The sequence below is a fragment of the Tachysurus fulvidraco genome, chromosome 20 (genome assembly GCF_022655615.1).
Source record: "Tachysurus fulvidraco isolate hzauxx_2018 chromosome 20, HZAU_PFXX_2.0, whole genome shotgun sequence".
NCBI lineage: Eukaryota > Metazoa > Chordata > Actinopteri > Siluriformes > Bagridae > Tachysurus > Tachysurus fulvidraco.
In genome coordinates, this window is record NC_062537.1 from 6,544,261 (window position 1) to 6,558,828 (window position 14,568).

At 36.5% G+C, this 14,568-nt stretch overlaps 1 protein-coding gene across 1 annotated transcript in view; it reads right to left on the reverse strand.

Moving 5' to 3' along the window:
• LOC113638436 (seizure 6-like protein) overlaps nt 1–14,568 on the reverse strand; it is a 47,169-nt gene that overhangs the window by 12,353 nt on the left and 20,248 nt on the right. The window contains exons 2-8 of the mRNA XM_027139628.2: nt 10,940–11,314; nt 9,925–10,064; nt 8,843–9,038; nt 8,257–8,442; nt 3,228–3,399; nt 2,097–2,266; nt 1,756–1,950 (exon numbers count right to left, since the gene is read on the reverse strand). Coding sequence (XP_026995429.2) covers nt 1,756–1,950; nt 2,097–2,266; nt 3,228–3,399; nt 8,257–8,442; nt 8,843–9,038; nt 9,925–10,064; nt 10,940–11,314 — 1,434 coding nt within the window. The remainder of the gene's footprint in view (nt 1–1,755; nt 1,951–2,096; nt 2,267–3,227; nt 3,400–8,256; nt 8,443–8,842; nt 9,039–9,924; nt 10,065–10,939; nt 11,315–14,568) is intronic.

Sequence of the window (14,568 nt, forward strand, 5' to 3'; positions counted from 1 at the left end):
TATACTGTATAAATTTTGGTTTATATTCAGAGGTAACTGAAAATTGCAGGTCAGGTTAGACATGTACATAAGCTAATTTGGCCAGTCGGCCTTGATTCCTAAAAACATTTCCATATAGTTCCTACTTTAAAGGTTCGCAGATTTTTCTTGCGTAGAGTTGTCTATATAGACCAATGACTTTAAACATAAACATAAGCCTTTATGTTTGAGTTAAGTTTAAGTTCCTTTAAGTTTCAGAAGATCAGACTGAAGAAGCAGATTTTATGTTTGCTGTCAAATAAAATATGATAAAGCTTAAAACAAATTCCATTGTCTAAATATGAAAAACAAATGGCAAGTATTTAAAAAACTATTTAACTGTATTAATAAAATCCACTCCTGAAGTTTACCCTCATAATATTCATAATATTACAATCACTAGTTTCAAAACAAATTGTTCTAATTTTAACACAAAAACATTAAAACTGGGCTTGCCTTTACCAAACCTATAGTAAATGTATAACACTATCCTTATGCCAGTGACCATCATAGGCCAAATGGTGTTGATGTTGTAACTTCAACACTTAAGTACAGTATATCAAGGTGCATCACTTCAGTTTATGCCAATTACTTAGTATGTAAATAGAAATGTCAGAAAATATAATAATTAAATTTATTCCTGGAGCTTCCGTCATCAGAAGCCACATCAGCAATGGGGCATCTCTTGATGGCCAACCACTGTCCTGGTGATTGACAGCCATGGACTGATTGATTATATTCTACTGCAATCAGTAAACTTATTAGTAAACTGCTTTCATGTGCCCTGCTCAATGCAATGTTAATAACCTCACCTGGGCTTACACAAAGCTTGCATATAGTTTGTTACAGTAAAGTCTGTGAAGTGAGTCAAAAGCAGTTATTAACCCCAGGGAAACCTGCACAATCCATCCTGTTAGTTAGGACGCACATTCTTTTACAGTACGCTCTTCATTTTTACATTGGAATTCAAATGTTATCTCGATGTGCTCATCTGTTTTTTAGTCTAATCTGAGTCATCTGTTTTCATCCTGTAAGCAGTAAATGTGAACTTCATGGTAAAGGCTAAATAGGATACACTTGTGAATACTGTTGATGCTGAACATTGCATAGTCACAAACTGTTACAGAGATACAGTAGCTTGAAAAAGACCAGATATCTACAAGGCAAGAAGAATAAAAAAGGGGATAGACACACTGAAATTGGTACTGTACTGTATAATAAGAGATTATAATACAGAGATAACTAACTGAGTATATGTGCATAATCATAAGAAGTTTTTAAAAACCACCATTTGTAATTAGGGTTTTTTTAAAGAGCATGACACATTCTAGTTACATTGGCATGTGCAATAGTGTGCAATAGTGTGTAATTACGTCTAAGGTCTGAACCCCAATGTGTGCAAGTTTGTTATTATATCCTCATTATTTACCTCACTCTTGTGGTTGAACCTGAAACCCTTCCTAAAAACCTGCACCAGAATAATCTAACATCCTATTTACAATCTTAAATTGTATTTTGAGGAAAACAATAAACCATAAACCAAACCTGACATAAACACAGATTATTTTAATCAGATTATTTATCATGATAATTAATAGGGCTCAGATGTAGCCAAGATCTGCAAACCTAAGGAGATAATGTGCCCAAATCTTTGGAAATAGAAAGCAAATAATAATAAGCAAATATTCCTAGGAAGAATCAGTAAATTAATACAATGCTTTCTTTGCATACTTATACCTTTACAGAGAGGCTCTGTGTCATTCCAGTAGGGGTCTCGTGTGTTGATGCACTCAATGACAGGAGGGCCTTGCTCCAAAGAATGGCCAGGTTCACAGGAAAACTGTATTATGGCTCCCACACCGTAGGTTGGGTCTGTAGTGCTAAAGTTTCCATTCTGGATGTATGGCTCATAGCAGTGGCCCTTCTCAAATGCTTGGATGGAATAACAAATGCATGGTGTGAATGGCATTGTGAGGAGTTTATGTGTAATTCTGCAAACATGTCTGTTTTAAAATAATTAGCTTTCTAAATAACAAAACTTCATTTATATTTTATATGCATTTTTAAGAGGAACTGACCCTCATAATGGATACTGAAACCAGTGTTCTGGTTGCTTGGCTTGTCTCTTATAAACTGGATTCTGACTGCTGGGCCCTCGCTGATGACTCCCTCAAATGGGAGAGGAACCCCTCGATCGGAGTCAAACAGTACTACAGAGCCTGCATCCAGACCACTCCACAAAACAAGCCTGTTCACATAAAAATGAGGGGTAAGATTCAAAAGCTCACAGTGCCTCCATATACTATTTACTCTGGAGATTATTTCTTAGTTTGTTGTGTTGTAGCATATTTTTGTTCCTCTTGAACTGATTCTCAAATTAAATACATGATTTCAGTGACCTCACAATTACTGAAGAAAGCGGATATCTAAAAGAAGAACCTCTTTAGGGTTGCTTTTCAGCAGGAGGAACTGGAAATCTTGTTGCCATCAGGGGTAAAGAGTATAAAACCATATACAAGCAAATTGTTCTGTGTCTAGCATGAAAATCTTGCTCTATTGTATGTACAGGACAAAATCTACAATATTCTAAAAACATTCTCCATCTAATTTGGAAGAGTTGGAGACAATTTGCATTTGTTTATTTTTATGCTATCCTGAATTTGGGTCTGTTTTTATCCCCGCTCCCCTGACAGAAAGAATTCCACTAAACGCAGACCCAGCTGGATAGCTTCTAGCTTGGACCGGCTTATTGTGGGAGCATATATATAGATACTGTCAGGATCCAGCACGGACTTTTGGCCATGTGCTTTTGTTTATGTTCTGTGTCACGTGTCTGCCCCGCCATTGTTCATTCCTCCCCGTCTCTGCACACCTGTTCCTTATGTGTTAATTGTTATGAGTATTTAGCCATGCCGCGTTGCCTATTTCATTGCGGAATCCTCATCATTATTTGTCGTTATTTGTCATGCCTGTTGTTGTCTTGTGTCTAGTCTCTGGTCCTGTTTTTGTGTTTTATTTATTAAACCTGTTTATGTTTATGCTATCCTGCATTTAGGTCTGTTTTTATCCACGCTCCCCTGACAGCATTGGTGAATGTTTGAAAATAGCCACTCATTCTGCTGGCATCTATTTAAAAATGATGCGACAACACATCAAAACTTGTTTATATTATATGTATGTAAACAGGAACATAGACCCCACACACTTACCGCTCTGCCGGTCCCAGGACCATCCTCTCTAAGTGCAGATGGAGTCGCTGACCACTTGGAGCCTCTAGAGACCAAGAGCAGCTGTGGTCAAGGGTGCTGTTTGGGTTCACATGAGGTGATGGTGAGAGCACTCTGCCCACAGTGCCGTTTTTTACTGTACCTCCACAGAGAGCTGGACAGGAAAATATTTATGTACTGTCATAGATGGCTTGGGGTTTGGACAATTACGTGCCAGAACACCAGAGGGCTTTCTCACGCATGTTTGTCCTGCCCTAATCCTTATACTGTTCCTGCTTCTGCACACATGTTCCTTATTTGTCTCTTATTACCTTCCCTATATACAGTACCTGTCATTTTTTTATGAGCCCTTACCTCTTATAACCCAGTTATGATTCCTTTCTCTGTGTTCTATCTTGTATATTTGTGTCCTCTTGTATAGTTTTTGGATTTGTGTTTATATTTGTGTATTTTTGTAGTCTTTTACTCATAAAACTCCCTAAGATGTACTTTTCTTTCTCAAATCTGTAAAAACTAACATAAAATTGCACCTCAGAATATGATACAGAAGCTTATAAGGTCTCTCCACGCTTCTTTTTTCAATTTTTTAATCTTTGGTGAAATGAGTGAGCTCTTTTCTGCTCTTGGTGCTGTATTCTGAGCAACATGGAAGTTTCATGACAATAGAAATGATATGCTCAATATTGTAAATATTAAGAAAACCAAACCTGGATAGGACTTTGTAGTATGCATGCTCAGATCATCACAATAATTGTACATCTTGGTTTAATTGCCTGTTAACCTTCACATTTAAAACTCAACCACAGCATATCCTTTTATTCTTTGCTAATGCATTTCACTTAGCATAAAGTACAGATTTAACTACAAAGATATAAAGTACAAAGGACATGTAGTTCACCCTTGAATCTTAAACTTGCAAAATACCTTTAAATATTTAGTTGTATTTACACTTCATTGATAAAATTAATTTTACATAACACTAGGCAGCTATCAACGCGTATCAGCAATATAATATCACCACACTGTCATGCCCATTGTGTCGGCAACAGCCATGTTAATAGTACTGCTATTTTGGCAGGGTGAAGTATGTTTTCAGAATATTGATTTTATTTGAAATGTCAACTAAGATTTAATAAGAAGAGAAAAATGCATTAAACCTTGCAACATTTGTATTCAGGATTTAGCAGCTTTTTCACAGAATACTTATGTGTCCTCCGTGGCAGTACACAGCATATGATTTCTCTAGGTTTACAGGCTTTCTCTAGTCACATTCTCCCTCCCAATCCTGCTACTCCATGTTGACTGTCTTTGATTGAATTCAGAAATATGTTCCTTTCAAAATGTCTTCATCTCAAAGCCCACTTTTTCCAAACATATCAATCCTTTGTCTAAACTCAGCTCCTCTGGCTCTTAAAGCTTGCCAGCCATTCCTGAAAGCCCCTCTTTTCTCTCTCTCTCTGAATCATTCAATCTCTATTCTATCACAAATGCCCATTTACTGCATCACAGCCACTGTGATATTCTCTCACCATTAACAAGATAAAGGCAAAGGCTTTGATTTTTTTTACTCCACCTCATAATAGTATGATTTTTACACATTTATCATAAGCTAAACAAAACATCAGAAGTGAAGTAAACAATAATATTTATGAAAAACATGCAAAATCAGACTCATTTAAACTGCAGTAATGAAGCACCGTGTGCATTGTGTTGTCTAGACTGTATATTGTGAAATCTGACTGAATTGTCTTTCAGGTGCTTTCTTGTCTTTGTATGTTTTACAGTGCACTATCAAACCTAATACTAGATCCAATGCCAAGGCTGACAGGGCTTGCACATATCGATCGTAGATATATACTGTATGTCAAAATGTGGGTAATCATTTTTTCATGATTATTTGAACACATAATTTACATTTAGACACACTTTAATACAGAATTATATTGTGTAACAAGTGGATATAAAAATAGAACCAACTAAACCCAATTTGGTTGTGCAAAATGATTTGGTTGTGCAAAGCTGTATAAAATAAATAGATGCCAGGCCTATGACAGCAACATCGAGGATTGAATCGCAATGAGTGCACCTGCAAATCAGTTAATCGGGTATAGTATGACTGCCATCCTTAATCACGTTAAACCAACAAAGGTAAATAGCCTAAACCACAATCAACCTATAGATACCACATTTGTCCTTATAGGTACTGTATATGCACACATAAATGCAAAATCTCAACATATCTGGACGTCTGGTTCTTGCTCTACCTGTCTCAGTACAGGTGAATAAATTTAGCAGGGGAATTAATCTTTGCAGTAAAGCATCCTGCTGTTCGTCCTTGAATTTTGTAGTAAGCTCATTTTCAGACATAAGCAATGAGGTCAGATTTGTGTTTTTTCAATGTACTAAACTGGTCCTCTGTGAAAATGGTACTTGATACTTCCAAAGTTAGTGCAAGGCTCAAAACTATAAAGACAGTGAGCATGCCTTGTAGTGCATACTGGAATGTACTAAAATTATTAGCTATTGTCTATTTAGCATCTGAATTCCACACTGCACCTTTATTAATGCAAAACACAAGAAAAAACTACACAGAAAATGGACAACAGCTACAGTGGATGGATATAGGCCATTATAGCTCAGCTTAACTCTCACCTTAAAGCCCTGCAAAGTCACCTGAAGCCCAACTATTCTAACGTGTTATTTTTTAAAGCATATTACTGTAAGTATATTGATATATTGAAAATTAAATAATACAATCTGAAATGGATATTGTCAAACAACATGCAAAATGGTGTGATATTAATTTTTCGTTCCTGATTCAACTGCCTATTGTCATGATCAGCACACCTGCCTCACCTCCGCACCCACAACGGAGAGAATCGTCTCCGGAGTACTAAGCGCTCCCGGACTACACTTCCCACTACACCCCGCTCAGCCTAATCAGTGCACCAGCTGTTCTCTATCAGCTGGCGCACTTAAATAAGCAAACGAACTTGATCCCATTGCGAAGTCTTGATTTGCTATGGCTATCATTCTGAGCGTTGTCTGATTATTCCTGTTTCTGGTTTTTGATCTGTTTCTGTATTTTGCCTCACGACTGATTTCTGCCTGCCCTGACCTTTTGCCTGTTGTTCTGACTACGTTTTTGCCTTACCTACACTGTCGTGTTTACCGGTACTGAACTCTGCCTGTTGTTTCCGAGATTATATATTAAAGCTGCAAATGGATCCTCAGTCTTACGACTCATCATTACACCTATGGACCATCCATGGTGATGCATCAGGTATCCATGGGTATGCATCAGACCTTTCTTACTGTCAAAAGGCACAACAGAGCCCTAACAATGTCAAATCACTTAACTCAAAAAGGGAATGGAGCATGTAGTTACAATGGATATTGGTTACATTAACATGCCAGCCAATACTGTATGAAATCTATTGCTTCTTGAGGTGACAACAATAACTATATTATTACATTTGACAGTACTGCTACCTACGACTGAAATGTAGAAACACATTTCCAGCATCTGTATTACAAGCACTTTGTCTCTCCCAATATAGCATTGCTCTGTTTCTTTCTCTCCCCTTTTGAAGTATCACAGATGCCATCTCTCACTGAAGGATCAGAGATGCCATCTCTTTCTGAAGCACTGCAGATGCCATCTTTCTCCAAAGCATCACATTCCTTTCTCTCTTTCTCTCTCTCTATTACCTTTATTTCCTTTTTTTAATCAATAATTTTGCACCCATTTTTTTTAGTTTATTGAAGAACGCATTTGTTCTTCATTGTCAGATCTTCCTTAAATCCACAAGGCCCCGACTAAAGGTATGTTTACATTACGGCAAGCATTTAGCTTGATCAGTGTATAAGTATGAAAATTTTGTCAGTCTTCCTCTGTAATTAGTAGTAGTTTTAAATTTGTGGAAATTGTATATTAGTTATGTACCTTCTTTCTAGCTAACTGATGGAGAAGAGTGCACGTAGATACTAGAGAAGTTTAGAGCCTCTTTTCCATCTCTGAAGAGTTTTATAGTTTTAAAGATTTATATTTGGTTACTTACTTTGGGACCCCCAAATATAGGTCCAGTAATAGTGACTAAGAAACAGTGTATAATCTTAGATATTATATATTAAGGATATTGAAAATGTGCTCTCTTTGCTTTAAAAATAGAAAAATGGAAAATCTGTTTATTTTAATCCCAGAGTTTTATTGTGATCTCAAATCTTTGGACCCTGCTGTAATCGTGAGTTCTCTATGGATCAAGGCAAAGTTTGGTATCCAACAAGGTTTTGTTTTAGGCCCACTGTTTTTTTCTTTATAAGCTTCTTTATATTTTTTCTTTTGGCTGCTTCATACCTAATACGTTGTCCTCACAGTTTCCCTTTTAAAAATCTCTCTCTTCTTTTGGAGATTTCACCACCTGGAAATCACTCACTGCTGCTGAGGATAGCACCATATGGACAGCCTAAGGATCACCACGAGATTACTGTGGATATTACCACATGGAAACCATAAAGGTAACTGTGTATATTCTTCTTTGACAGCCTTGTCAATTCAGTTGCTAAGAGCAGTTTGCAGTCAGTTGTGTTCTATGGGAGATTTTCCTTGGCACTGTCACCTCTAGCTCACTTATTGGGGATAAAAATAATAATTATAATTAGTAGAAGTAGACGTTTATGAGCAGTAGCAGTAGTTTGTTCTCATCTGTGTTCGGCCTGTGTTCGATACTCGGGCAGTTAACCCAGCCACTGAAGAGTTAAATCTCAGTGCTGGTCCCAAGCCCTAAAGTGCTAAAATCAAATATGATAAGACCAGATGACCTGCTGTGGCAACCCTGAACAGGAAGCAGCCAAAAGCAGAAGAAGAACAACAACAGTAGTAGTAACGTTCTACACCCCCAACACTCCCCACCCCCCACCCCCGTACCACTAGACAAATAAAAGCACTTGTTATTAAGGATTTAAAAAAACAACATTTCCACCTGAGTATGGCTTTTGGGCTCTTTCTCACCTTTACAGCTGGGTTCATGTTGGCTCCAGGCAGGCAGAGATGCATTGAGGCAGGTCAGTACCCTTGCACCCTGCAGATGGTATCCCATGTGGCATGAGAAATGTGCTGTACCTCCTGGGCGCAAATCCAAAGTGGACACCTCCCCAAAGTGAGGCCGTCGTGGCAAAGGGCAGCTCAGATGGAACACTACACAGGAAAGAGTTAAATACACCATATTTAAGAAAAAGGACACTAAACCTCAAAAATTGAGAGGAAGAACTTCAAATACAGTATATAGTGTTTGGTATTTAAAATAGTTTTTAAAAAAGATTATACAGGGGTTTTATCCCTTTGTCTTAGTGTTAATCTACATGCACTTTCCAGCACAATTTCAACACATCGTAAGTAAATATGACAAAGATTTGATTAAAAAAGTGTATTGGTAAGATATTTATTAAAACTAATTGTTGCACTGACATACAATGGATAAATTGCTCAGATGATGATCTCGCACATACGTACAAAAGCAAATGAAACTAATTGGTAAATAAGGCAAGAGGAGATAATAAAAATTGAAAAGCTGTTCAGCACATTTAATTTTACTCACATTGGTAATGTAGCTGGAACGTGCCCATGCTACCCTCAGGTGAAGAGCGGTAAAATACAGACATAGTATTGGTTGAGCTACGAATCACCTGACCTTCCACCAGCAACGTCTGATTGGCGAGTACCAACAAAGTGCCATCCCTTTCGACCGCCCTGATTGACAGTTGCTCACCGTCTGATAGGTTAACACTTTTGACCTATGATGACAAAAAAATACTCTGTAGTGTTCTGTATTAATTTCACATTCAGCATGTTATAATTCATTTTAATTTGGGAATAATTATTTGTTTATTAATCATAATTAATTATTAATAATATTTATTTTATACAATTATAATATTTAAAACATTCTATACAAAGTTAGTAAACATCTTCATTTACACTGAAACAAAGGGTCATGATTAACCATCGATCTATAATAATCCAATATTGTATTATCTAGTTGCTGGTGTTGTGTTGCAATCCAGCCTTCTGTATGTACACAACACACAGACTGATATTTAAATGTCAAACGTAGGAGGCCAACAAACATGCATACAATCCCCGAAAGATTAAAGTTTAATTAAAGTTTATGTTGTGGTGTGAGAGACTGGGATTATAGTAATTTGGCAGGTGACGTGGGCAGTTATCATTAACATCTTTTTGTGTGGCAGTGTTTATTGAGGAAATGCAGAATGGATGCATGAACCGGAATTTGAGGCCTGCATTACCAAAATTGACCACTTGCAGTAATATTCTACCCAATTTCACTACTTTAACCTCATAAAGCCAAGAAACAACAAGGCTAATTCTTGCTAGTCTGCAATAGAAAATATCTTTAAATATCAGATTTGGCTATAGAGCTGACATAGTTCTTCATCTTGTATCTGGACATAAAATTTGGTTAAACGTTTACTACAACCCATTTAAAGACGATTAAATCAGACCTTTCAACATGTTTCCCTAAAGAACAATTCTCATGACCAGCTAGTTTTCACCATACATTAGAATTAGTTTTTCAAAGGAAGAGACCTCCAGCTGGAAGCTCAACATTATACTGTACACATAAATAAAAAAGTAGATCAGGAGATTTTTTAAGCATGCCTGCAGTTCCACCCCATAACCTGTATACACAGTCACTGTGTAAGTGCACTGCAGGAAAGCGCCATCTGGAATCGGCAAATCGTCTGAGGAATCGATGTAGCCCTCGGGGTCTGAGAAATTGAACATACAGCTTGATGCAGCTGAGAAAACAAAGAAGATATTGTAAATTAACATACAAACAAATATTACAGGAGTCTTAATAATACAGCATTCAAATAAGAATACAGAAAAATAAATAAAGACAAAAGAAAATTATGCAAATTGAATTATGATCTACAGTATATGAAATCACTGAAAGCCTCCTGAATAACCATTTTAGATTTGCTTAATACAAATAATATCATTATTCACCAATAATCTGCAAAACCCCAGTCTTATATATGAAACAGTGATATAAATTATATCAAATTTTCTGCCTTTAAAAGGGGTGAGGTCTTGTTAAAAATGTAGCATATAAAACAGGTATACACAGCAATGCCAAGGTCTATCTATGGGGAAATACTGAATACTAGTCAGCGGGAATACTAAAGAATGTAAATTAATTAAATAAATTGTCTTGGTCTGCTTTTCCAAAATAGTCACTGACTGCAAAGGATTTGCATCAGAATTTGCAAATCCTTGCTAATACGTTCTTGAATTATTTTTGAGTCTGTGAAATTGGAGGGAATGTGTAAAAAATGACTGTGATTACTAAATGCAATATGTTTATTAAACCCCTTGAATTAAAGTCTACACTTCAATCACACCTTCATTCCGTAAATCCAAATCCAAACTGGCAGATTTCCTTGTTTTTTTAATGTGTAACGTGTTTCACTATCCATACATATATGCATCCATACATACTGTATATACAGTACATATACAATATCTGCTGGCAATTTAAATACATTTGACCATGCGCATAAAACTGATAAGTGGTAAACAGAACAAAACTTTTCTAGGCATTTGTTTTACTTACATAATTTAACACCTGAATATATCCTCATTATAACCTGCTCTAATAGTTGGCACCTACCAGTATGGAGTGTATCTGGCTCTGCTTTCATCTCCATTGTTGTGTTGACTGATGAAGTGAGTGATGGTTTGCTTTCACTTGCAGCTTGTGTCATTGTGGTAGGATTTTTAGTATAAAGTGTAATAGGGACTTCAGGAGCTTCTTCTGGCGACCAAGTTGGATGCAAAGCTTTGTTATGACCAAGCAGTATCTTTTTTATAGGCAGTGTTTCATCATCATCATCATGTCCAGAGTCAGTGTCCTTCTCAAGCATGGGGAGCAGATCTGTTGGGATTTCCACCCCTTTCTGTGGCATTATGAGTTCTTGATCTTGGCTTTTTTTTACACCCTGGAACACTGCACGAGAGGAAAGTGGAGTAGTTTGTACAGCCTCATCTACAGAGAGAGAAAGAGAGAGAGAGAGGGAGGGAGGGAGAGAGAGAGAGAGAGAGAGAGAGAGAGAGAGAGAGAGAGAGAGAGAGAGAGAGAGAGAGAGAGAGAGAGAGAGAGAGATAACAGGAGGGACTGAGGTGATTAACACATTTTTAAATGCCAGTTTCTATTCTGTTTTATGGTTTTTAGGGTACAATTATTCTTTATCTCTGTAATATTGACTTATCTCAGTTCTTGATTTCCTAGGTATCAATATTTATCTTATATAGGGACGATATGGGAAGCTGTCACAACACAGGGGGTAAGTCATTGAAATAGACATAAAATTAAGAGCAGTTTTGCTAGGGGTCATTTAGGCCTTTACAGAACTATTCTGGTTCTGCTGAAAACTGCTGCCCAGCCAAGATAGCTATAATGTTTCTTTTCTATCTCTTGCTCTGATTCAGACCTTCCCACAGCCTTTCCACAGCACAATCGTGAGTGTTGGAGAAATGACACAGAGGCGGAGAAATGCACAGACATGCAATTTCCCACGCATGCTAATATTCTATCCTTGGCTTTCTGCATATCAATCCACTAAAGTGTTACAGAGAGAAACAATTTTAATAGCTCATATGTTGACTGATAAGATTTGAATCAATCTGTCATGATTTTTCATCACAGTGAAGAGATTGCATCTGTACAATGGGCTGGAATGTCAGATTTAAAATAACAATTGTACTAAGTTATACAGTATCACTATATTCAGATTTAATCATAGACTATGCCTTTGTATAAAGATGAATAACATCAGAATTATATAACAAGAACTGCAGTTCATGGACTGTTTGTACTTCCCCTGAAGCAGACAGAATTTACACATTCATTTACATTTACACTCATGTAATAAGGTAATTTTACTGGATTAGCACTCATGTGACAGTGCTTTTTAAAAACAAGTAATTACCTCATTGAAAAAGAAAGAGATTTATCAGTTACATTTCACCAGATGGAAAATGGCAATTAGTCTTAAATATGATAGATTTACATATTTATGTAGCAGTAATAACAAGTAGAGCAGCAACAACTATAATAATACCACCTCAATGAAAGCATGGTGGCAAAGTGGTTAGTTTTTTACAGCTCACAGCTGCAGCGTTCCTGATTTGATCCGAACCTCAGGTTACTGTCTGTGTTCACATGTCCTCCCAGTATCAATGAAACCTCTGGGGTGTCTGGTTCCATCCCATGAAAAACATGCTGGTAATTGAACTGACAAATCTAAATTGCCCATAGGTCTAAAAAAAATGTTGCATGGTGCAGTGCAATGGACTGGCATCTAATCAAGGGAGTACTCCCACTCATGCACAATTTTTTTTACAGAATAGGCACTGGACCATCACAACCCTGACCATGGTAAAGGATGGTCGATGAAGATAAATTTAATGAATGAAAATAACAGTCAAACTTATGGTTTGATCCTTGAGCTCAGGTTCCTGTCTGTTAGAAGTATCACCGTGTTAAGGTCTCACCGTGGGTTTCCTCCCATCTCCAAAACCATGCCAATTTTAAATGCCAGTTCATGGTCCTCAGTGTAAATGAATGTGTGCCATTGTGCTACTGTATGTAATAAAGTAGTTTCCCATTAAAACTGCACAGTGTTTCTAAACTGCTGGTAGTGTCGTTAAACTCATCTTATATTACTGACTAATCGTAAAACTTTACAAAATGGCAGGCAAACTCGCATGAAATAAAAATTGCAGCATGATATTGGCAATATTAGAATCATTAATAGGGAAAATGTTGAGGGAAAATGTTTTCCTGGATAGATTAAGCAGATTTGAATATACAAGTTAATTTTCTCATAATATCAGATTTTATGTAGAAAAAGCAAGGTAGTATTATCACACAACAAAGAACATGCACCATTCAAAATACTGATAGCAGTACATTGTTGTGGTTGCTTTTAATAATTTGGATTTAATTGTATTAATCAGTTTATTTAATGCAGAGTTTACATAGCCCATGCAATTATCTATTACTTTTATAAATCCTCTTTTATTGTCAAGAAGAACACAATTCTGTCAGAGTCAACAGTAATGGCACTAACACAAATCTAGTCCTTGTGCCCACAGATTTGTCTTTGCCAGAAATACCCTTAAAAATATACTTAAATACTTTTACACTACATTATAGCGTAAAATATACTAAAATAAACAGGAAGGAAAAAAAACCTTTTTTTAGTATTAGTGTGACCTTGACCCTGTCTGAATCAATTCCAAAATCTAATCAGTTCATCTGCTGGTTAGAATGATAACTCCATAGTCTTAACAATATTGAACGACTCTTCAAATAAAGAGAATCTTGAACAGATACACAGATGGACAGTGAGGCAGATGGACTGAATGCAAAAATCATACATAGCCTTAAGATCAGCCTTGTCTTCCTGTATATAAATGTGTAAGTAATATATCTGTTTGAGAAACAGGGTGAAAGCTATAGAAAAAAATATTTCTGATATGTTTGACCTCCGTCTGGCGTTGATCCTGTTTGGAAAACTTCCAAAATTGAATCAGTTCATCTGCTGGTTACATTTATCATTATATAAAAATATTATATAAAATCCAATCATTTGTTTATGACACATTCTTTAACAAGAATCCTGGACAAACTGAAGGACAACGTAAAAACACCACTGTATGGTTGAGACTTGGGCTTAAAGGACTTATACCTTTTATTAATTATTTTATAAGTTTGAGGGGAATACTGCATGAAAAACATATAGTATTTGGCCACTGTTCAATTTTCTTGGATACTGTAAATTTGAATTGAAAGTACAGTATAGCCCATATTTAGCTGTAAATGTAAACTATAATACTTCTCCACTTCAGTAATACTTTCTTGTAGTACCTACACCCACATCTCATACCTAGATCTCAAAACAGCTCTTCATCCAAACCCTATAATACTAAGGTCAAAACATGACAAATTGGACAAGGCAATAATGGATTTATGTGGTATTGTTTATATTAACTACAATGCAGCCTTTCACTGGATCTATTTTCCCTACTCATTAACTGTCTGATGTGCCGTTTTACATGAGGTACTACTTATTTTTAGAAAGTTGGTCAGACAAGGTCAACATCATCTTACTTGAAACTCCTGAGCCTCCAGGGAAGCTGCGGTTACTTAGATTTGAGTCATTATTCACACTTTGTATCATCCCACAGGAGTGAGCTAGGAGAGACAAGATCCTGTGTAATTGTCAAGAATATTGA